Source organism: Mastigoproctus giganteus, chromosome 8 (genome assembly GCF_048544385.1).
Source record: "Mastigoproctus giganteus isolate SK-2022 chromosome 8, ASM4854438v1, whole genome shotgun sequence".
Taxonomy (NCBI): domain Eukaryota; kingdom Metazoa; phylum Arthropoda; class Arachnida; order Uropygi; family Thelyphonidae; genus Mastigoproctus; species Mastigoproctus giganteus.
The window spans coordinates 186,066,796-186,090,978 of NC_143582.1; the positions used below are offsets into that span (position 1 = coordinate 186,066,796).

At 38.5% G+C, this 24,183-nt stretch overlaps 1 protein-coding gene across 1 annotated transcript in view; it reads right to left on the bottom strand.

Annotated features, from left to right (window-relative positions):
* Positions 1-24,183, bottom strand: part of Ndf (Nucleosome-destabilizing factor) — a 259,722-nt gene that overhangs the window by 179,033 nt on the left and 56,506 nt on the right. The window contains exon 3 of the mRNA XM_090379090.1: positions 18,422-18,504. Coding sequence (XP_090235216.1) covers positions 18,422-18,504 — 83 coding nt within the window. The remainder of the gene's footprint in view (positions 1-18,421; positions 18,505-24,183) is intronic.

Below are 24,183 nucleotides of genomic sequence, written 5' to 3' on the forward strand. Positions count from 1 at the left end.
AGCGCTGTGGGTGGAAAGAGGTGGCGGATGAACGTGGCCTTCAAAGTCTGTCTTGCATTGTTTCAGCCAACCGGAGAGCAACAGTGGCACAAATCACCACCGACTTTAACGATGGAGATGCTAGAAACATCTCTACCAAGACCACCAGGTGATTATTAGCATAGGCATTTGATGCAAGAAAGCAAACTTATGCAGCATCAGCCAAAAAAAAAAAAAAAAAAAAATAAATAATAAAAAAAAATAAATAAATAAAAATATAAAATAAAATAACCACTTCACCCCTCTATTCGTTCGAAATACCTGTCCAGCTGAGCCTTAAACTTATTTAGGCTATCAACTTCCACGACAAGGGATGGAAGTCTGTTCCACCAACCAACCACCCGCTGACTAAAGGAAAATTTCCGCACGTCTATCCTACATCTGTCTTTCCTCAATTTGAATTTATGCCCTCTCACGTGATTATTCTGAGCAAGAGGGAGAATACCATCAGCATTGAACATGCTCAAACCATTCAAAGCTTTATACACCTCTATCAGATCAATTCGCTGGTGCATAGTCTCCAGACACTGTAATTTGAAAAACTTAAGCCTTTCTTCGTAAGAGCACCCCTTTGTTCCATTCACTACTCTTGTTGCCCTTCTCGGTACTCGTTCCAGCAGCTCTAGATCCTTCTTAAAATGAGGCCTCCAGGCCTGTATACAGTACTCTAGGTGTGGTCTGACCATTGCCTTATACAAGAGAATAATCACTTCCTTATCCCTGCTAGAAAAATTCCTATATATCATTGACAATACACCATGAGCTAGTCTTGCAGCCCGTCTGCACTGCTCAGAGAACTTCATATCTGCCTGCACAACCACCCCGGGTCCTTTTCATTCTCTACCACTGTCAGTGTAGTACCACAGAGTTGATACGTTGCTCTGGGGTTGCTGTTTCCCATATGTAGTACTTTACATTTGTCAATGTTAAACTTCATTTGCCACCTCTCAGCCCATCTGCTCAACCTTTCCAGATCCTGTTGCAGCAGCATAGTGTCAGTAGTGTCCTTGACAACCCTGCCAACCTCGGTATCATCTGCAAACTTGGACATTAAGCTTGATATACCATCATCAATATCATTTACAAATACAGAAAACAATAATGGACCCGTTACTGAACCCTGAGGGACTCCACAAATAACATTAGTCCACGATGAGCAGTGTCCATTGATTACCACTCTCTGTCTTCTCCCCCTCAACCACCCCTTTATCCATAGCAGCAAGTTGCCTCCAATGCCACACTGCTCCAATTTCTGCAGCAGTCTTCCACATGCAACAGTATCAAAAGCCTTTCTAAGATCCAAGTTATTCCCTGCATCCAGTTCTTCTGTGACTGCATCATAGTATTCAATCAAATTGGTCAGGCAAGACTTCCCCTTAACAAAACCATGCTGTGTCCGAGCTATAACTGAAGTCTTGTCTAGATGATCCTGCAGTGCTTCTTTAACCAGTGCCTCCATTAATTTACCTGGAACAGAAGTTAAACTAACAGGTCTGTAATTACTTGTGTCAGCCTTTGATCCTCCTTCGTGAATTGGGGTCACATTTGCACATCTCCAGTCCATGGGTACCTCCCCTGAATCCAAGGAAGCTCTCATAATTATGGCTAAAGGTTTGCTTACTTCCTTTGCTGCCTCCTTTAATATAACTGGATAGATTCCATCCACTCCAGGTGCCTTTCTTGTGTTTATCTTCAACAATTTCTCCTCCACTTTACTCTCAGAGATTACAAGATTCTCTAGCTTACTGCCAGAGTTGAATACACCTCTGGCATTCCCCTCGCTGAATAACTCCTCATGTGTGAATGTCGATGCAAAATATTCATTTAGTTTGTCAGCTACCTGAGCAGGATCATCAACAGCTGACCCATCGATATCAAGTGGACCAATCTGATTCATTCCCTTCCTTCTAGAGTTTACATAAGTAAAGAACTCTTTGCTGTTTTTCTTTGCATCCCTTGCCAAAGATATCTCGTAATCTGCCTTCGCCTGCCTAACCTCCTTTGTAACTTGGTTACAGATCAACTTGTATCTATCATAAGCTTCTGTGTCACGTGTTAATTTGTATATATCCCATGCATTTTTCTTCTCTGCCATATGTCTCATTAGTTCATCTGACATCTATTTAGGCCGAAACCTTGAACAATATTTCTTAGTTGGTATGTAAAGCCTAGTAGCTTCCAAGATAAGTTCTTTGAATGCTTCCCATTTTGAATTTGCTGTTGGTAACATCATCAGCTGGTCCCACTGTATAGAATTTTAATACTGTCTCAGTCCATCGTAGTCGCCTTTACAAAAGCAATAACCCTTCCCTTTACCCCTAATGGTAGTTACCTCTTTGAGTAAATCCCACTTCAGCACACTGTGATCACTGCCACCTAGTGGTTCATTTATCTGCAGATTCTTAATGCATGAAGAATCACTACTGATAATCAAATCAAGAGTATTACTCCCTCTAGTTGCCTCCCGAAGATGCTGATGTAGAAAACAATCATCCAATAAATCCACAAAAGCCTTGCTAGTGTGTGAGTGACCAGCCCCCAAATTCCAGCCAATATCTGGGAAATTAAAATCCCCCATTATAAGACTCTCTGATTTACTGGCCCACTCTATTTCTCTGTACAGTTTCTTATTATACTCATCAGTCATTAGGCCTATAGCACACTCCTACTCTTATTTTTGCTTTCGCAGTGCTTATGTCACACCAAACTGACTCAACAGTGCACTGTTCATCCATATCAACTGGATGCACCTCTTTTGATTTTATGTTTGTCTTAATTAACAGCATAACCCCTCCTCCCTTCCTATCCTTTCTGTAGACATTGTACTTCCCAAATTCCAGTTCTGCATTCCTTATATCTGTGTGACACCACGTCTCTGAAATCCCAACAATATCTGCCTTTGATGTTTTGAGCAATACCTCAAATTCATCAAATTTATTTACTAAACTCCTAGCATTGGTGTACACACAAGTATACATGCACCTGTTCTTTTTCTTAGCTACCCTAACACAACCCATGTGTTTACTTGTACCCCAATGATTCCCAGCAGTCTCTGAAATATCCTGCATCTTATTTTCCAGGCTGCTGCTCATTCCAATAGAAGCAGTGCAAGAATCACTTTCACCTCTGCCAGTGGCTACCGTTAATCTATTAGTCCTTGTATCCTCCCAATCTAGCAGTTTTTCGACCCACCTAACACTGCCTCGATAGCATCAGCAAACATTCTTGCACCCTTTCTATTTAAGTGTATCCCATCCCTGTAGAAGCAGTCACTCCTGTTAACAAGTACAGACCAGGCTGAAAAAAAATTCTACCCCTTGAGCCCTGCACAATCTTTCCAGGGCCGAATTGATCGACAGGGCTCTCATCGTATACTCCCTCCTATCGTGTCTGGGCAGAATTGCATACACTTTCAAATTCAACCCTACTTCACGGCTTTTTTTCAACAGTGACCTGTACTTGTTAAGTAATTCCGCCGGTCTCCTACTCTTAATATCATTAGTGCCAACGTGTACAACTATATCACCTTTTGTGCCCTTAAAAGATGATATCTGCTCTACAACATCATCAACCTTTGTCCCTGGCAGACATACTCTGGTCCTGTTCCACCTATCCTTTTTACAAAGCATGTTTCCCATTTCCCTGACAATAAGGTCACCAACAACTACTAGTTCCTTTGGGACCAGCGCATTCTGCCTTGGGGGCTGCCGCTGTGTTGTGCGATGACCAAGTGCAAGCTCTGGCATTGGTGTGGGCAACTGAGAGCTTGATGGGCCCTCACTTTTAATCCTTTGAGGGCATCCACCCTGTCCTTCAAGCTCTCATATAGGCCCATAACAACGCTGAGTTTTTGCGTGATTTCCTTACACTCCTTGCATCGCGCACAAACATAGACATCTCCCATGGCAGTATCATGTCCCGTACTCGACTACTCCGCAAACATCAAGCAAGTAGTGCATTTTAAAAGGCTGTGATTCAGAGGGCAACTGCCCCACCTCAGTTCTCCTCTGAGCCACAGCACTCCCATTAGCTTGAGCCTTTTGCTTTGCTGCTCTGGTTTCAGTCATGATTTCGATTTAATTTCAATAAAATTTCAATTTCAGTACAAAACTAAAACCCTAAACTTGTATCCCAACACAGTTATAACGCTATATTTATTTTTCAGTATCGAGTGTTATCTACGAAATCCCTTTATATAACTTCCGTGTCAAGTTAAGTATTAATTATTTATTTTTCTAATTATTTATGTTACGTAACCTAAGTCGTTATATGTATAGTAAAAAGTACAATTTAATTGACAATGAAGTTCAACAAGATTAATAGATTTTACTGATTAATTGACAATATTATGTACTATACTATTCTATATTAAGCTTATGCTATCTAGTTCAAGATATTTTGTATCGCGTTACAATGGTGGCAATTTACGAACGGTCAACACGTGGATTTGATACCCTTACCGATACTAAGTAATACCTACAAAATCTCTATCTAAGTTACTTTAAACAAGTATCGTAAATAGGAATATAAAGCTACTCTAGAAAATAAGTTAATATGCCAATTTAAGCTAATAAAACAGAAATAAATCAGAAAAAACTTCTCTGTTCCAGGAGCGGCAAAAAGCTACATCTGCACAAGCTACTCTTGTTCTCAAACTCCCTCTCAAAATTATTAGCTGCAATAAGTTATGGGAGCCAGTGATCCATCAGAGTCCCATTGCCAACACCACGACACACTGAACTGAACCTTGGATAATTGGAGACTGGTGTACTAATTTGATGAGTCCCATTTCCAGTTTTTTTGTGTGGACGGTAGGGTGCATATCTGGCGGAAACCAAATGAAGCTATGTGCCCGTCATGTCAACTAGAAACTGTTGGCAGGTGGATGGTTGGTAATGGTCTGGGGGATGTTCAACTGGTACAGGTTGAACATCCCCCATCTGAATGGTCCAGGAAACATGTTGATTCTCTGCATCCCTTCATGGTCATCATGCACCAACAGGGCAACGGACTCACCCAGCAGGCCAATGTGCCTCCTGTGATGACTAGAATATGGTTGAAGAGCATTCTGCCGATTTTACCACCATGGAATGGCCTTCCCATTCACTGGACACGAGCACTTTGTGAAGCATCATTGGAAAGGTCCGTTCGAGCTTTGGATCCTCCACCTAGGAACGCGACAGAATTATGGACAGCGGTGCAGCAAGCATGGATGGAAATACATGTGGAACGCTTTTGTGAACTAGCAGACAATGCCTCGCTGTGTAACTGCCCTTATCCGGGGCAAAGATGGGCATCATGGGATAGCTACCAAGGTAGGTATCCCATGATTTCTGTCCACTCAGTGTACATGTGTTTCAATTAATTAACTTTAAGTAAAAATGAACATAAATGGACTTGTTTAGAGCATTATTTATATCGATAATTACGTGATGTCACTTACTATTTTAGTCCATATACATTGTTGTTTTTACTCATATAATTTTTTTTTTAGCATTATAGAATTTTGATACCCCTCCCCTTTTTAAATTTCTACATAGTCATTTTTTTTTTTTTTTAATTCTTTTTTTATGAAAACTCCAAACATGACAGGTATTGGAACCTATAGTACTTAGTACCGTGCTTGGGTTGGAGGTTGAGAAGGTGAAAGAAGATATTTGTTGACATTAGACTTGAACTTCTGTGGACTGTAATCATCAGGAAATACGTATGAAGGAAGGTTGTTCCAGAAAACGGCAGTTGAATGAATAAATGAGGAAGATGAAAAGTTGGTTCTGTGAGTTTGAAGTGGACAGTAAATGGATGTTGGCTGGTGGCGGAATGTGTTCGGACTGTTTTGAAAGAGAGTGGGAATTATAGAAGCCAATTCAGAAGAACAGTGCCCATCGTAAGGCACGCAGCAGAAACAGTACATCTATGAGACAGCGAGTGGAGAAACACTGTTAGATAGGAGTCATTAATTAACCTAACTGCCCTCTTCTGAATGGAATCTAGGAGATGTGAGATTCCATTCAGATGTGAGAACAATATTCCATGGCAGGGCGGATTTTGCGATTTGTACAGAGTGAACAGCTGATTGGAAGAAAAGTAATGCTGAGAGCGAAAGAGAAAACCAAGTTTTTTAGATGCAGAGGGAGCAATATTTTTAATGTGCTTGTGCCAAGAGAGAGATTAGAAGTCAGAGTGCCATCAAAGATAAGCATAGGAGCAGAAGAATCCTTTTTGCGAGATATAAGACAAGACTGAGTTTTAGAAGGATTGAAATCAACTAAGTTGTCTTTGCCCCACTGGATAATTACCTAGAGATCAGCATTTAAGGAATTGGTAGCGGATATTGGAGAAGTTGAAGCTGATTGAACAGGGAAAGGTTTCTCAAAATGGAAAGTGGAATGCAATGTGCTATCATCAGCAAAACTATGGATAGGATTTCCAGTCAATGGAAGAAGGTCATTAATATACAAGAGGTAAAGAGTGGGGAAAAGAACTGAACGGTGGGGGACACCAGCATTAGTGGAGAAGTTAGAAGACAGAGAGCCATCTACCATTACCCTCAGTGTGCGATCAGAGAGAAAACTGGATAACTAATTACAAAAAACAGTTGGCAAACCATAAGATAAAGCTTGTTTAGAAGGCCTTTATGCCAAACACGATCAAAAGCCTTTGAGATGTCAAGAGCAACTGCTTGTGTTTCACCACACTTTTCCGTTGAATTTGTCCATAAATGAGTAACATAAGTCATAGTATCACCAGTGGATTAACACTGACAGAATCCATACTGGTGATCGTTGATCAGACGGAAGGTTTCTAGGTAGTTTAAGAGTTGGCAGTTAATTGATTTCTCCATTACTTTAGAAAGAGTAGAAGTAATTGCAATGGGATGATAATTGGATGGGAGGGATTTGTCACCCTTTTTAGGAACTGGCTGGACACGAGCAAATTTCCAGGCAAAAGGAAAAACACCTTTGGAATAACAAAGTGAAAAAAGGCGGCAAAGAATAGGAGTAAGTTCAGGGGCACAGGTTTTGAGTAAAAGTGGAGAAATACCATAGGAGGCATTGAATGGAGCATGCTAGGAATGGTGGGAGGTGTTTTACCAAGATCATTAATACGTGAGTTGGAAGAAAAATGGGATGCTAGCAGGACAGCTTTATCCTTGGCTGAAGTGACAACAGAACCATCTGGTTTTGACAGAGGTGGGAGCAGAGACGGGCAAAAGTTGCAGCCAAATATTTGGCAAGAGACCAGAATGCTCGGCTACCATTAGGGCAAGAAGCAAGTTTTCTACTTTTAGCCTCTTCAAAATCTAGTTTGAATTGATTAATAACTGCTTTACAATTGTTGCAAGCTTTGGTGTAGGCAGAAAATGAAACTGAAGAATTGGAAACAAACGAACTACGATAAGCAACGTTCTTCACTTGAACAGCCTTAGTATATTTATTGGAAAACCAAGGTTTAGACGAAGGACAAGATTTTAAAGTGGAGTGTGGAATAAAGGATTCCATTCCTACAAGAATAATTTCACTGACACGATCTGAGCAAATGTTGACATCAGAAGTTTTGAAACAGTAATCCAACCAAGGAAAAGAAATCTCGCAGGTAATCCCATTTTGCATTCTTGTAATGCCAAACAATACGAGGTTGGGAATAGCCATGAGATAAAGGCTCAATTGGAGAATAGACAATCACAAAGTTGTGATCTGAGGTGCCTAAGGGATCACTCACCTCAACCGTGTACTTAGAAGGGTTGTTTGTGAGAAAAAGATCAAACGTGTTGGCTGCATGGTTAGCATTGTCCGGTATTCTTGTAGGTAAGTGAACAATCTGTGCAAGGTCATTAGTAATTGCAAAAGCCTCAGCATCTCGACCAGCTGGGTCGGTATAACTAGAATACGGAAGCCAACTGGAGTTCTGAACTTTAATGTTCATGAAGGAGAATTACCTCACTGTTAGGAAAGTTGGACTGGAGAAAGTCAAGTTGCAAAGAGAGGAAGTCAAAGGACTCCAAGTGATTAGTGGATGGGAGAACAGGAGAGACAACAGATGAATTTGACACAATGAAGTAGAGATTTTAAGCCAGAGAAGATCGAAATTCCAAATTACTAAGTCTCTGACAGGGAATATTGGAAAGGACATATGCACAAGTACCATCTTTCAGGTGAAAAGAATCATACAGCGAATAATTTGGGCAATTGAGATGAGCAGTAGTTGAATCAACCGATAACAGAGATTGTCAGAAAAAGTACATGGGGTTTGACAGACTGCAAGTGGAAATGGACGTTGTTGAGATTAGAATTGAGACCACGTATATTTGTGAAATGAACTAGGAAGTGTTTGGGAGGTTTAGATCTTTTCGCAGATAAGCTTCCTCTATTAGTTTGACAATTCATGGTATATTCAATAGTAAGAAAAAGTGTGTGTGTGTGTGTGGGGGGGGGATTTATATACCCAGATCCTTGACATAACTGGCCTGGACAATGGTCCCCTTTCCCGCATACACACTACTCGGACTCCCTGCAGTCACTGTCTGGCAGAATAGAGGTTTTGATTTGATTTTTAATGGCGCATTGGCAGCTAAGGCCATAATGCGCCAAGTCATTTAAAATGCTACAATACATTTTGGTAGCCGCGGCTACCCAGAAGAGAGGTAGCAAGATTATACACTAACTGATTCTCCCAATGTGTTACCAACAGGTTTGGTCTGGTGTACTAACTAGCGGCCAGCTTGTGAACACTGTTTTAGAGCTGTACCCTCGAAATGTAAGGAAGATTGGATCTCGCCATGATGTCCATCCTAACCTGAAAAGTCATCAGTCATACTGCATGATGGAAGAGATGGGGAAGGGCTGACAGGAACTTAGCTCTGTAGACTAAACATGGGTTCCACTACTTCAAGCCTCCAATAAACAAAATTGTAGTATTTCACTGGTTGATGGGTGCCATCTACCACCTAGTATTGCCTGGTAACACAGAGGGGCGACATTTCTCCATGTGGTGTGGGAGGCACACCTTGACCCCTGCTTACGTTGGTTCACACATGGGTGGTCACCCACAGTGTGCTTGTGCATGGAGGTTATACCCAGGATTATTAACAGTCCCACCATCGTGAATGTGCAAGCCGAGGATTTGGCTGTCACAGACCGTCTGAACTTCGCCGAAATTGGGTCCACTTGACTTGAATGTCACCCGAATATCAGTTCCATCAGCGTTTTAGACTCCCAGGTATCAAGTACAGCTTGTCTGGCATATCTGAGAGAATGTCTGTGACAACTTCAAGGAACTAAATTCTGCAAATAGCAAGAAATTTCATTTCTTAAATTAGCACACAATCAATATAATGCCTAGGAAAATTCTGACCAGTATTCCAAGGGAAAATCTGTATAGATGAACAAGCTTTGTATGTAGTTACTTAATCAACCAGCATTTCTCACTGCCAAGTGAAAGTGGTAAGCGATGGCACAGAAAAAAACTGTCATTACCCCTCAGTCAAAAAGCTTGACATTGCTGTTGCCAAAGCAGTTATGAAAGTAACATAAAACACCACATAGCATTTTTATTGAATATAGGGACATCGAATGTACAGGGTATTCACAAACCTTCTTTATAAAAGTAAAACATTATTGCGTGATTAGAAATCTAAAACCACTTCAAAGTGATTGAATATATCTTCAAGTTTACAATCACCAATCAGAAAATTTGCATTCCACATTAGATGGCAGCATAACTGCAATCATGCAGAAATTTACTGACAAAATTTCATCCTACTGGCTTTCCTACCCATCAACAGCTTCTACCAGAGAAATAACCTGTATAGTTTCATACTCAGAAGGCAAAATAACATGTTACACACTATCGATCTTGCCATGTTAAGCTTTTAGACTGGCATGTCGCATGGATTTAACTGAGTTTTGTGCAAAGCTTCCTCGAACCAGTTTTATCGTGTCAGCACTGACTTTTGTTTGGCTACCACCTCAGCCAGGATGATTGCACAAACAAGCGACCTTTATGAATTTTCCACACAATTGCATAACTGTGGGTCTACTTGGTGGTTTCTTTATAAGCCAACTTTGAAACTTATGAATAAAAGTGGTGACAGACTGCAGCTCACTAAACCAAAGTATTCAATTCAGTTTCTTGTGTTGGCAAATCCTGGCATGATGACAATTTTGCAATTATGCTGCCATCTATTGCAGCGCACAATTTATCTTCTATCACCTAGAAGTGGTTTCTGATATGTCTTACATACCCTATTCACACAATAATGTTTTAGTTTTGCAAAGGAAGTTTGTAGATACCCAGTATTCCCGTGCGTAGAAAATTGTCATGTGCTATTGATCAAAATGGTCAGGCCACACCTTGAGTACTGTGCACAGGTCTGGAAGCCTTATTTTAGGAAAGATATAGAGTTACTAGAAAGAGTACAGAGAAAGGCAACAAGACTGGTGAGTGGAACAAAGAGGTGCATTTAGGAATAAAGGCATAAGTTCTGCAAATTGCAGCACCTGAGACTAGGCACCTGTGAGGCGATTTGATTGAGGTGTATAAGGCCTTGAATGAATTGAACAGGCTCAATGCTGATAGCATTCTTTCTCTTGCTCATATTACAAACTTGAGGGGGGTATAAACTGAAATTGAGGAAAGACAGTTGTCAAATAGATGTGCGGAAATTTGCTTTTAGCTAGTGGGCAGTTGATTGCTGGAACCAACTTCCATCTGTCGTGAAAGTTGATAGCTTAAATAAATTCAAGTCAGAACTAGACAAACATTTACAATGAATGGATAGGTGAAATGGGAAGGGTTTTTTTTTTTTTTTTTTTTTCGCTGATGCTTAATAAGCTTTCTTTCTTGCATCATATGCCTCTACTAATGCTAAAATTATATATGCAATCTGCTGGTAGAGTTTTTTGCTTTTGAAAGAAATGCACGATAGCACATTATTCATACATTTTTTTTGTACATAGTCAACACAAATTGAAGCCTGTATACAGACTTGCTACTTTTTTTTTACTTCTGGAAACTATTTCTCAATTCGGAAATTTTATTGCTTTACTAAGTGATGCACTACAGTGGAACTGCATCAGACAGCCCAAATAAATTTGTAAATATTTCTTACCAGTAGTGTATTACTGTGTTCAATCTCTTTTAATATACTTACTCCAGTTTATAGTCATATCATAACAGTGGCATTAACAACATTAAGTGCAAGACAGTTTTTTAAAGGAATTTCACATGCTTTCAGGAAGTTCAAAAGATGCTTAATACTCTATCTTGCAGTTATCATCCAATGCTGGCACCGAGAGCAAACTAGTTTTTTTTTTTTTTTTTGTTGTTGTTGTTAGGAATGTCAGCATAATGAGATATACACTGAATGGACACCTCATTAGGCACATCTAGTGTGTGGCTCTCAGATCAGCCTAGATTCATTATGGCACTGGCTCAATGAGGTGTCAAAAGTGAGCCACAGGAATGCTAGTCCATGTTAATTCAATTGCTTCCCACAATTATTGAAAACTGGATGGATGCAGATTTCTAACTCTAAAGAGTTTGTTTCACCTCATCTCAAGTGCTCAGTTAGACATGAGATGTGATGACTGAAGAGGTCACTGCAGTAGGCCAAATTCAGTGTTCTCTAACTCTAAAACAGTGTTCTCATGTTCGTGGAACCAGTTCTGTACAATTCTGGCCATGTAACATGGCACATTATCTTATTGAAAGAACCCAATAGCAGATGGATACACTGCAGTCACTAAGAGACATGACTGGTTGGAAACAATTTTCATATAAACTGTGGCATCCAAATGTTGCTCTAGTATCAAGGGGATCAATATGAATCATGAAAACACTCCCCACACCATTACACCAACATTAGTAGCCTGCCCTGAAAGACAGGTGCATAGATCCATGCTGTTTGTGCCATACCTTTTGCTGACAGCAGCAAAACTTTGTCTGGTCATCAGCTACAATGCCCCCAACTGTGACAAAGCACAATGAGTTACACACCCTGAAATTCCCCTTTGGTTACCACCATTGTACTGGGTTGTAATTTAACTGACTGTAGCCATTCTGTTACCCTGCACAAGTCTCTTCAGCCTCTGTCGGCCTCTTGCATCAATGAGCTGTTTTCGGCCACAGGATTACCACTGGCCCAATGGACGTCATTTGGTTGCTGGGCCAATCTTGATACATACGAGACACAGCTTTGCATGAAAACCCCATCAGGGTTGCATTTTCCAAGATATTCGTACCTGTGCATTTACTCAAAGTCACTTAAATCCTTTGACTTGCCCATTTAGTGCTGAATTGCACACACAGTATCTTAATGGTATCTGCCCACCTACTTTATATTATGTGATATGAACATGTGATGCTCTTACTGAGGGAGCATTCCATTTCATGAAAAATGACAAGTATAGGTAAAGCATCTAGATCAATAAATGATCTTGATAGCTGTACTCTGGTCGTGGATGAATGAAGTCTGAATAGTGAATATGCTGGGGATTTTGGAGGGGGATATTGCCAAGGTTGTACTACATTAAAAAGTTGAATATACTTTGTCTGAATGTATGGCATATCCGAACTCTTCATAACATCAAACATGGTATCTCCCCTACACACATACATCAATAGATGCATCTATTGATATATAAAAAATATGGAACACACTTATCTATGAAAAGAATTAAGCCTCCAAAAAACTAAATCACTTGGAAAAATATAAATGGTCTCAGCTCTAATCTCCACTATGTCCATTTTTGTCAACAATATTTTAAGCGCTTACTTTTTACTGACAGAATCTCAACTACCATATTCTGGCATACAAGTCAATCTCCAATTTTTGCTCTGAAAATTGAAGTTTGTGCTTAATTGTGCCATATATTCACCACATAACAAGACCACCAATTTTTAGTCACCTTTCATCTCATGGTGTTGCATATTACAGTAAAATCTTCATTAAGAACTGAAATCTAATTTTAATTCAAGTATTTCTTATCTTTCTTTTTAGAGGTTATAAAGTAAAGTGCAGCCATTATCAACCCACTGCAGGATGGAAGCCTCCTCAACAGTTCATGCTGAGGGAAACGGACCATAATTTGCCATGCTGGTCCAGTGCAGGTTGGCAGATCGACCGTATTCAGCAGTCAGGGGCTTGAACCCCAGTCTACTCAAAGAGCGTGTGCTACTGCACTCCCGCTCCTGACCACTCGGCTACGGAGGCCGTATTTAGAGGTTATACTGCAGAGCAAACTATAAAGAAAGTGGAAAGATTAAGTTCTCCCTTATGTAGTCAAAACCAAAACATACAGGCACAGATAACAGTGTTACACTGACATTGACGCTGCTTTAATTATAGCCCTGACGTAGCCAGGTGGTAAAGTACGAGAGTGCAGTAATGCACATACATTTGAGTGAAGCGTGATTCAAGCACATGACTGCTAAAAATATGATTAACAGTTATATTCATTGTCAAAACAACTAATTGTAAAGGCCTACAGGCCAGTAACGCTCCCTGGGTTGGCATATATCCTATAATCTTAAGGGAGGCAGCAAGTGAGTGCATTGAACCATTGAGGCTAATTATGAGAGTATCACTGAACTCAGGAGTGATTCCGTTGGATTGGAAAAGTGCCAATGCATCTCCAATACATAAGGGCGGTTCTAAGAGTGAAGTGGGAAATTACCAGCCGGTTAGTCTAACTTCAGTAGTAGGGAAAATCATGGAGACTATGATCAAGGGTGGAATTCAGGATCACTTAGATAGAAATGGAATTCTGAAAGATACTCAGCATGGTTTTGTAAAGGGAAACTCATGTTTAACTAATCTGGTTAGCTATTCTGACAGGGTCACTCAAGAGCTAGAATTGGGGAATAATTTTGACTTTGTTTATTTGGGTTTCAGCGAAGCATTTGACTCAGTCCCACATGAGCGGTTACTTTATAAGCTGGAACGGGTTGGAATCACAGGGTTGTGATAAATGGTTATTCCTCAGATTAGGTTGATGTAAGAAGTGGGGTTCCCCAAGGATCAGTATTAGGACCATTGTTGTTTTTGATTTTCATAAATGACATCGATGAAGGGATAGAGGTTGTGATGTCTAAATTTCAGATGACGTAAAGATTGGTAGAGTAGTTAATGATTGCTGGCAAACAAAGTTTCTTCAGAATGACCTAGATACACTTCAGAGATGGTCAGAAAATTGGCAGTTATGCTTTAATCCAGCAAAGTAAGGTATTGCACCTGGGGAACAATAATCCCAAAATAACTTATACACTTGGAACTAAGGCCATCAGTGGAGGAAAGGGACTTGGGTATTACGATACGATCAGACACGAAGTTCTCTAAGCATTGTAGACTGGTTGCAAGGAGGGCCCATGGTGTCCTATTGATGATTTATCGAACAATTGCTAGTAGAGATAAGGACGTCATAACCCCATTATATAAGGCTATTGTTAGACGACACTTGGAACACTGTGTTCAAGTATAGAGACTGCACCTAAAGAAACATATTGTTCTTCTTGAAAGGGTACAAAGACTGGTAACTCGCGTGGTGAGATCGGCAAAAGGGCATCCATATGAAGAAAGACTTCAAATATGTGGGTTGCAGAGCTTTGAAACTAGGCACTTTAGAGGAGACTTGATTGAGGTGTTTAAGACTCTGAGAAGCATAAGTAAAATGAATAAGGATGAAATTTTCATGGTTATAAACGAGTCTAGAACTAGGGGCCATAATTTCAAGTAATCGGATGAGTTGTTTAGACTGGATTGAAGGAAGTTTTATTTTAGCCAGTGAGTTATAAATTACTGGAATAAGTTACCTACATGGGTGGCAGAGGCTGACAGTCTGGGGAAATTCAAAAGTCAGCTGGATAATTACCTTTCTTTCTTGCATCATATGCTTCTACTAATGCTAAAATTATATATGCAATCTGCTGGTAGAGTTTTTTGCTTTTGAAAGAAATGCACAATAGCAAATTATTCATACTTTTTTTTTGTACATATTCAACACAAATTGAAGCCTGTATACAGACTTGCTACTTTTTTTTTTACTTCTGGAAACTATTTCTCAGTTCAGAAATTTTATTGCTTTACTAAGTGATGCACTACAGTGAAACTGCACCACAGCCCTAATAAATTTGTAAATATTCCTTACCAGAAGTGTATTACTGTGTTCAATCTTCTCTTTTAATATACTTACTCCAGTTTATAGTCATATCATAACAGTGGCATTAACAACATTAAGTGCAAGACAGTTTTTTAAAGGAATTTAACATGCTTTCAGGAAGTTCAAAAGATGCTCAATATTCTATCTTGCAGTTATCATTGATAGGTTGATAATGCATAGGTTGTCAATTTCTTTTCTTTTATTATTATTATTTTTTATTTTATTTATTATTATTATTATTATTATTTTTTTTTTTTGGCTGGTGCTGCATAAGCCATAGGTCTCCTTGCACCATGTGGCCATTACTAATATGAACTAATAGAAAAAATCCACAAGAACACAGAGATATTTTTAATGGGGGATTTCAATGCAAGAGTAGGAACTGAACAAAATAGCAAAGTTATTGGAAGATTCAGAGAGAAAGAGAGGAATGACAACGGAGATAGACTATTCAATCTTTGTGAACAGTTTGACTTGAGAATAATCAACACATTTTTCCAACACAAGGATATCCATAAAGATGGTCCATAAACTTGGTCGCATGAGACAAGGCAAATTAGATCAGCTAGAGATTACATTATTTAAAAACATTCAGGGACATACGTATTGAAAGATGTCACAGGAGACAAGGCAAATTAGATCAGCTAGAGATTACATTATTTAAAAACATTCAGGGACATACGTATTGAAAGATGTCAGAGTTTATAGAGGAGCCGAATGTGGATCTGACCATTTTCTTGTTAAAATAACACTGAGATGGAACTGGAATAAGAAAATAAGAGTGGACAACCAACTATGCAGGGAAGGAGAAATGCTACAAGTGGTTCAATTTAATGTTGAACTACTTCAAGACGACAGCATTAGAAACACAACTTCACCCGGAGATTGGATGCTGCAATTAACATAGAGATAAAAAGGTAATACTGAAGAAATCTACGAATATTTAAAAAATATTGTAAAAAAAAATAGCTCATGAAATCCTAGGCAAAAAGAAAATCCAAGGACCAAAAAAGACCTGGATTACAGAGAAAGTAAGAGCGGCTGTAGAGGAAAAGAAACCTGCATATGAGAAATGGCTGGGTGAAAGGAATGATGCATATAGGAACATTTATGTGGAAAGGAAGAAAATAGCCAATTGATTGGTAGTAGAAGCAAAAAATGAAGAATAGGAAAGGAAGAGTATGACTATTAATAGCAAATTGGGCTTCAAGGGATCGGCAGAATAAACATAACGATGGTTTGCAATTAATTCTTTTGACAGATTGGATGAAGTACTATGAAGGACTTTTACAAGAAGACCAGGAAGAGTTCAAGACGGTGGAGGATTTTGGTGTGGAAGACTCGGGCTTAAAAGTTTCTGATAGGGAAGTGGAACTCTTACTAAAGGAGGGAAGGAATGGCAAATCACCTGGACCTGGAGGAGTGGCTGTTTTGATACAATAACTGTTAAATGGTATACTGAGAGGAGAAGAAATAACGAAAGAAATGAAAACAGGATATAATACATCGATTTATAAGAAGGGCGATCAGAAAAACTGTTCAAATCACAGAGGAATATGCGTCCCAAACCTGCTGTTAAAGATTCTTGGAAAATAGGTCAGGAACCATTTTCATTAGCCCGAATCGAGGTGGCAGAAGAACAAAGTGGTTTTTCAGCCGGGAGATCATGTATAGACCATATCTCAACAGTACGACAGATCCTTGAAAAATGTCAATCGAAAAGAAAAGAAATCTTTATGATTTTCATTGACCTTGAAAAGGCATATGATAGTGTTCTAAGAAAACTCTTATGGGAAGCACTGAAAGTGACAAATATTGGTGGACAATTGATTAACATTATTAAGACAATTTACAGGAATAATATATGCAGAATTAAAGTGGGATTAGCTTTGTCACCTGAATTCCACACTTAAAAAGGCTTATTACAAGGCTGTTGCATGCCATCAACACTTTTCAAAATTTATATCATCTGCCTAAGATCCTGGTAAAAAAAAATGCAATAAAATGGGATTACTGATCAATAAGAACATCTATATTCACAATTCTTTTTTGCAGACGATCAAGTGGTGATAGTACAAGACTTAGAAGATGCAGAAGACTATGCATGTCATAAATTGTTTGAGGAATATAAACGATGGGGTCTAAAAATTAATTTTAGCAAGCCTGAAATGTTGTCTTCTGGATCAGGACACATTCTAAATATTGAAGGTAAATATTTGGGATCAATCTTACAAAGTTATGGACCCCCCCCCACCCAAGCAGAAATCAATAAAAGAATTGCAGATGGCAGAAAGGCTATGGCCATGTTAAATTCTGTTCTACAGAGCAGAAATATTCTAAATAAAACAAAAACATATTTCAAATGATTGTAGTCTTCTACTCTATGGAGCGGAAACCTGGACGTTGAATAGGCGAGGAGAAAACAAATTGCTCTCCACAGAAATGGATTTTTGGAGACGCTCAGAAAGAACTTCTAGAAGGGACAGAAAACAGCATGAAGACATAAGAGAGAAAATGGAAGTGCAAAAGAAAAGTGTTTAACATGGTATGGACATGTAAAACAGATGCAAGAAACCAGATATTCAAAGGCTATCCTGGAATGGATACCTCCTGGAAGAAGGAGAAGAGGAAGACCTAGGAGGACATGGATGGATGGAGTATGGGAGTGCATGACAGCCAGAGGTTTAACTGACCAAAACACCTTGAACCACACTTTATGGCAGGAAAAAATTCCTACCAAAAAATAACTTGTAGGCTGAGGAAACCCATTGTAAATGGAAACACTCCCCTTGAAGAATAAATGCTATATCTACACTCACATTTCTTTCTGTGTACTGAACACTGTTCTCATGTTTGCCACTACTTGAAACTGAACAATTACATCTACATACAGCATATGAAGCAAACATGTCACTTTCACCACATATACAAAAAAATACATTACAATATATCTAACATTTTGTTTCATACATTGCAAGTACTTCATGCAACATGGGCTAGCACATCTAATGTTCATCTCCTTAACCAGAGATGAACAATGAAATTTTCTGCAAAAATTCAGCAAAGCCATAGTTTAACATTATTTTTGTGAAAGAGACTGATTAAAACTGTTAGAACTGTCAGCAGGAGAATACACCACACCAAAAAACCTGAGTCTCCATCTGGAGAGTTGGCAGCTATGTAAAGGAATTAATAGGAAATCTAATAAATATATATATACTTACTAATTATTTGAGCCAAAGAAAAACACAAACTGCATCGACTTCTTAATATTTGGCTTTTTAACATCATTTTTCGGTTCCACAATCTGTTAAAAAAAATAATAATAAAATAATAATAAAAATAACACCCTGAAACTTTAAAAAATGACTTACCTATAACTCTGATTCAAAGTGTACAGTATGAATCACAGTTATAGAAAGCAAAACTTAACAGGCCTTAACTCAAAACAAAATTTAGTAAACTATTTAACCTTTTCTTATAAGAGGCAAAAAAAAGGGAAGCAAATGGTGGAAACTGTGTATATGAGGGATTTTCTCCTGGTATTCCTCACCTTTCTAAATTGTTTCAATCTGACAAATTCTTTTTTTCTTTATAGCGCTGAATGAAGTGTAACAAGGTGTGTTTGTTTTAATTGCGGTCTCCAGGGTTCCCCCAACATACCGCTGTAGCATCTGAAAAGGCAAAAAGCCAAGGCCAGCAAGTGTGTAAGTATGTGTGGTGTTATGTTGAGTGCCGGCACCTGGCAACTTCACAGCCAGGGAGTAGGGGACTCCTGGTCCCCTGCTAGTTTTGGCCACGAGGGACAACTTTATTATGAGAGACACTTACTGGGGCTATCAGGCAAGCCTGGGAGTTCCAGCAAAGTGTCGCAATGGATAAAGTGGAATACAGATCAGTGATTTGGCTCTTCTTTCTGCAAGGAAAACACCTGAAACAATCCTCGAAGGAATGGTTGCTGTTTATGGAGAAGACTGTCCAAGTTACAATGTTGTTGTACATTGGTATAAATATGGAACAAACTCAGTGCATAATGCAGAAATAACAGGATGCCCAGCAACTGCTATAACAGTTTGTTTGTAGGTTTACAGCACAAAAGCAGCAAAGGTCTGTAACAGAAGAGTGTTATAACAAATTGAGGTATTAATCCTGGTAGACTGCTGTATTTGCATTAAAAAACTAGCTGCCCAGCTCCAAATTAGTGTAGGGTCTGTGGAGAACATCGTCCATCAACAGTTGAATATGAGTAAAGTGTCTACTAGTTGGGTTCCCAGACTTCTAACAATTACCAGAAGGAGGAAATGGCACAATGTTCACATGAAATGTTGATGTGCCAGGAAAAAGGGGTATTTTTTTTCATGGCTAGTCACCATGGATGAAACTTTGATTCATCACTATGATCCCAAAACTAAACAAATGTCAAAACAATAGAAGCATACAGAATCACCATCGTCCAAAAAGGTAAAAGTGCAAACAAGTGCTGCCAAGGTGATGATGTCAGTTTTTTTAGGATCAGCATGGTGTAATATCAACAGATTACCTTTAAAAGGGCTGTACACCGTGATGCCAAAATATTATTCTAACCTTTTCAGAAAGCTATGTGTTGCTATAAAAGAAAAAAGATGGGAAAAGCTGTCAGAAGGTGCGTGCACAAATTGCATTCTGCTTATTCCCCTGAACTTGCACCCACCCTCTGATTTCTTCCCTTTTCCTGCCCTAAAGTCCTTTCTTTGTGGAAAACATTTTGCTGCTGAATCATGGTTTGAAGGAGGGTCAGAAGACTTCTACAAAATTGGCCTACGGTAGTGTATCGAGAGGTGGCAAAAATGTGTCAATTTGTCTGATGACACAACTGCTTCTGGGTGAATAGAGATCTTTTTAGAACCTCCCCCCATTGTACTGTCAGCATTCCAGGGCATTTTATAAATCCAATTAGGAAGATGGAATGAAACCTATAAATCATTCTCTAAATCTGCACATCTTATAATATAGACATGCAGATTGAGAGAATGATTTGTATGATATGAATGGCAAAACCACAGTGTTTTTCTTTTCTGAAGTCCTAATGTTATGGAAGTTCATTTGTACAGATTTACTGGGTGATTCAAAAGTCCCTGTGCACCTGTAACAACAAGAATGCAACAAACATATTACTAATGAATATGTCCCTGTGCATACAATAGTATATGATCTATTAGTACAAGGGAATTTCAGATATTTGCAATATGTTGTAACCTAATTAAGTAAACATAAATGAGTTAATCTTCTAGCAGGTTAGCCCATTTATGGATAAACCTTTTAAACTGTTTTTTCTTATTTATGGGTAAAAACAGTTAACTTTCATTCCTGATATAGCCTTTAATATGTTTCAGGAATATTCTGCAGGATGCGTCAATAACACCAAACTTTAAATTCAAAATTTAAATCATTATAAGAGTATAAGAGTTTGGTGTTATTGATGCCTATGATTTACAGCACTGAACTCTATGCCAGAATCATAGGATGAAACCTTACATTCTCTTTAACACTTAAGCTATGTTGATCAAAATCCCATTCTAACACAAATTTGCCTGAAATATCTTTAGCATCAACTATCACCATTTAAGGCAACCCAATCAGCAAAAGAATTTATGGCAGCTTGATGGTTATTTGCACTGATTGGTCAGTAAAGTTTCATCAGGGAAAGTTATTCATTGGTTCTGTAAAGATGTAGTCAGCCTCTTTGGCAGCTTGCCAAAATGACTGATCAAAATTCCTGAACAGGAAGATCAGGTTTTTCACTTACTCTTTCTACTGCAGTGGATTGCCAAATTGACTTAGTTATTGATTGAAATTTGAAAACCTCCCCATATTCAGTGTGAAAATCAGCATAAAATGAGGTGCCACTATATTTAATTTCTGAATAATGAATATTGATTCATTATTCATTATTCATTATTTTTGGCTTTTTTGTAAGTTATTTGCCTCAGAAGTAGTAGTCTTCAAAAAGTTAGGGTTAAATATTATTTCCCATTCTAATTTCTCAATTCATACTACTATAGTGGTGGAGAACGTTAAATCCCAATTTATCTGCTAGAAATCAAAACGAGTCGAAATTTAAAAGCCGTACTTCAGTTCATCATGTTGTTATTTGGTTTTTAGAAGCATTAGCAACTAAGGCCATATTGCTAAGGGGATATGTAGTGGTCATTCCCTGACCTTTCCGCATCCTCCGTATTTGGTTGGTCATGGGCTTGAACCCTGGTTCATCATGTACTGTGAGGAACTAGCACTGATTATTTATTTATTTATTATTATTAAATCTAATATACACTATAGGCATGTGTCCAGCAGAGCAGTTTTCAGTACATGCAGATACATAAGATTATAAGAATTAAGTTATAAGTAAAGTTTAAAAGTTAATTATACAATAAAAAAATAAAATAATAGCTACAATGATGGTAGTTTTATCAGGAAATCAGTCCAAGACTAGGAACAGAATACAAACATTCACTGCTTTCCTTTAAATTTCATAACATGAAAAAACAGCTAGATAATCAGTTCCAGATAACCCTGTGAAACACTTTCCTGTCCAAAGAAGGATCCAAGTCATGCCGGTTTATAAGTGCCATAGTTCTTTTAAAGAATTATGTTAAAGAACTCTTGAATATCTCTAATCTCGATCTAGAGATGTGGAAAGTAATCTTCTGTCTAGTGGCTGCTGCTCGTGCATGAAAGTTAAGACAGGACATCTGGCAGATAACTTGATCAGAGAAAATATGATACAGCAGTTTAAAATCCAGGACAGTTTGTCATGCTTCCAAAGATTGCAGCCTGAAGTAGGAGCACAGATTAGGATGGAAGATTTGGCAACAGAACATATGACTGCATCTAGAAAGATAGTGGATGGATTTCATTTGCAATGATTCTATTTTCTGTATCCATTTTACTGACATATGGGTTAGTGCAATTTGCATAATTTTTCTAGGTAAGTATAAAATGATCCACCAAGAATAAGTAACAATAGTCTTCTCCATTGGTGAAGCACTATGTATTCCAGGTAGTGCAACACCATGGCAAGTTGTTGTCAAGGTATTTACAATATGATATATAATTAAAATGATGCCAATTAATCTACCTGGGTAGATGATAATTTTACACCTACATGTATAAAAATGATGCAAACTGCACTAATCATCCATATGTCAGTAAACTCCTTCGCAGTATAGGCAAACTCCAATATGGAAAGAACAGTTGCTTTAAATTGAAGAACAAAGAACAGGGGATCTGGATCTTTGAAACTGTATGTCTGACATTTGATAAAACCAAGTTTTTTTTTTTTTTTTTTTTTTGCTTGGTTAAACATATTCCAGATATGTTGATCAAAATCACATTCTAACACAAATTTGCCTGAAATATCTTTAGCATCAACTATCACCATTTAAGGCAACCCAATCAGCAAAAGAATTTATGGCAGCTTGATGGTTATTTGCACTGATTGGTCAGTAAAGTTTCATCAGCAAACATCAATATTTTGATCCCCCCCTCTCTCTCCCCAAAGTGCAGCAGATCATTAAAAAAAATCTTAAATAAAAGAGACCCAAGATCTGATCTTTGTGGAACTCCTTTAGACAGAAAGAACTCTGGAGATTTACTGTCCAATGATATGTTTGTAATAGGAAATACGGTTATTCAACCAAGAAAGTAGAGGGTCTAGTATTCTGTACTGACTTAGTTTTTTTTAACCAAGTTAATAGCTTAGGAGACTGCACTATCAAATGCCTCTTAGTAATGTCCATGTAGATAGCATCAACCTGTCCACCTATATTAACATTATCTCAAACCTGCTGCTAGTTAGTGAGAAGATTAATGGTAGCTGAGTGATCCCTAGTAAAGCCACATTAACTATTGCAAATGTTTGTTTGTTTGTTATTTGGTTTTCAAGAGCATTAGCAACTAAGGCCATATTGCTCCGGGATATGCGGTGGTCATTCCACGACCTTTCCGCATTCTCCGTATTTGGTGGTGACGGGCTCGAACCCCGGTCTAATCAAGAAGCGTGTGCTATGCACTGCTGCTCCTTCCCACCTGGCTACGGAGGCGCCGCTATTGCAAATGTAGTACAGAAAATAGTCCATCAGTCAGTTGAGAATGATTACATCCAGAATTTTTGCCAGAAAATTTAGAAGACAGATGGGATGATAATTTTCTGAGTGGGTTGCACTGCTCTTAGGGATTGGAATAACATTAACTGCTTTAAAGTGAGTGGAACAGGTGCCCATCTTAACAGAAAGACTGAATGGCAAGCACTTCACAGCATAAGTAGAATCTTATCTGGGCCAGAAGAAAAGCCTTTTGACAATTTCTGAAGCACTCGGTAAGATCGTCTGTGTCACCTGAGATGTTATAAAGTCTATTATCCTTAATGACTAGAAATTCATAAGTAGAAGCAATAGAAGCTGCGGTCTGCTTAGAATGTGAAGAGAACAGATTTTGAAAAAACATCTGCTTTAGTTTTATCACAGGCTATAGGCCTCAATAGCCTGTGATAAAAATAGGTATCAATAACTTTGGTCCTTGCTGAGCAATTGTTATAACAGAAGTCCAACTTTTGGACTTCAGTTGTTGAAGTCCAAAATGACTTCAACAACTTGAAGCCATTGTCAGTAGTAATCCACTAACAGTGAAACTACACCAAACTGACTGAACATATAGAGCATGCTACTTTCCAATCATTTTTAGATTGCTTCTGCATTCCTTGAACAATAACATATATTTCCTCCAGTGTTGCTCTGAAATTTCTTCTGCACGTTCTTTTAGCAATAGTGTCTGCCATGAACCAATGGGAAAATCAATTACTATACTGTTTACTAAGAGGTATGAAGCTCTGTAAAATAAGGGAGCTTGTGTTAAGCAGATGATCAGTAACATGGATATAAGGACTAATCAATATTATGAGAATGAGACACTGTCATTCAGTTCTTCCAAAATTTAGCACAGTTGCGAC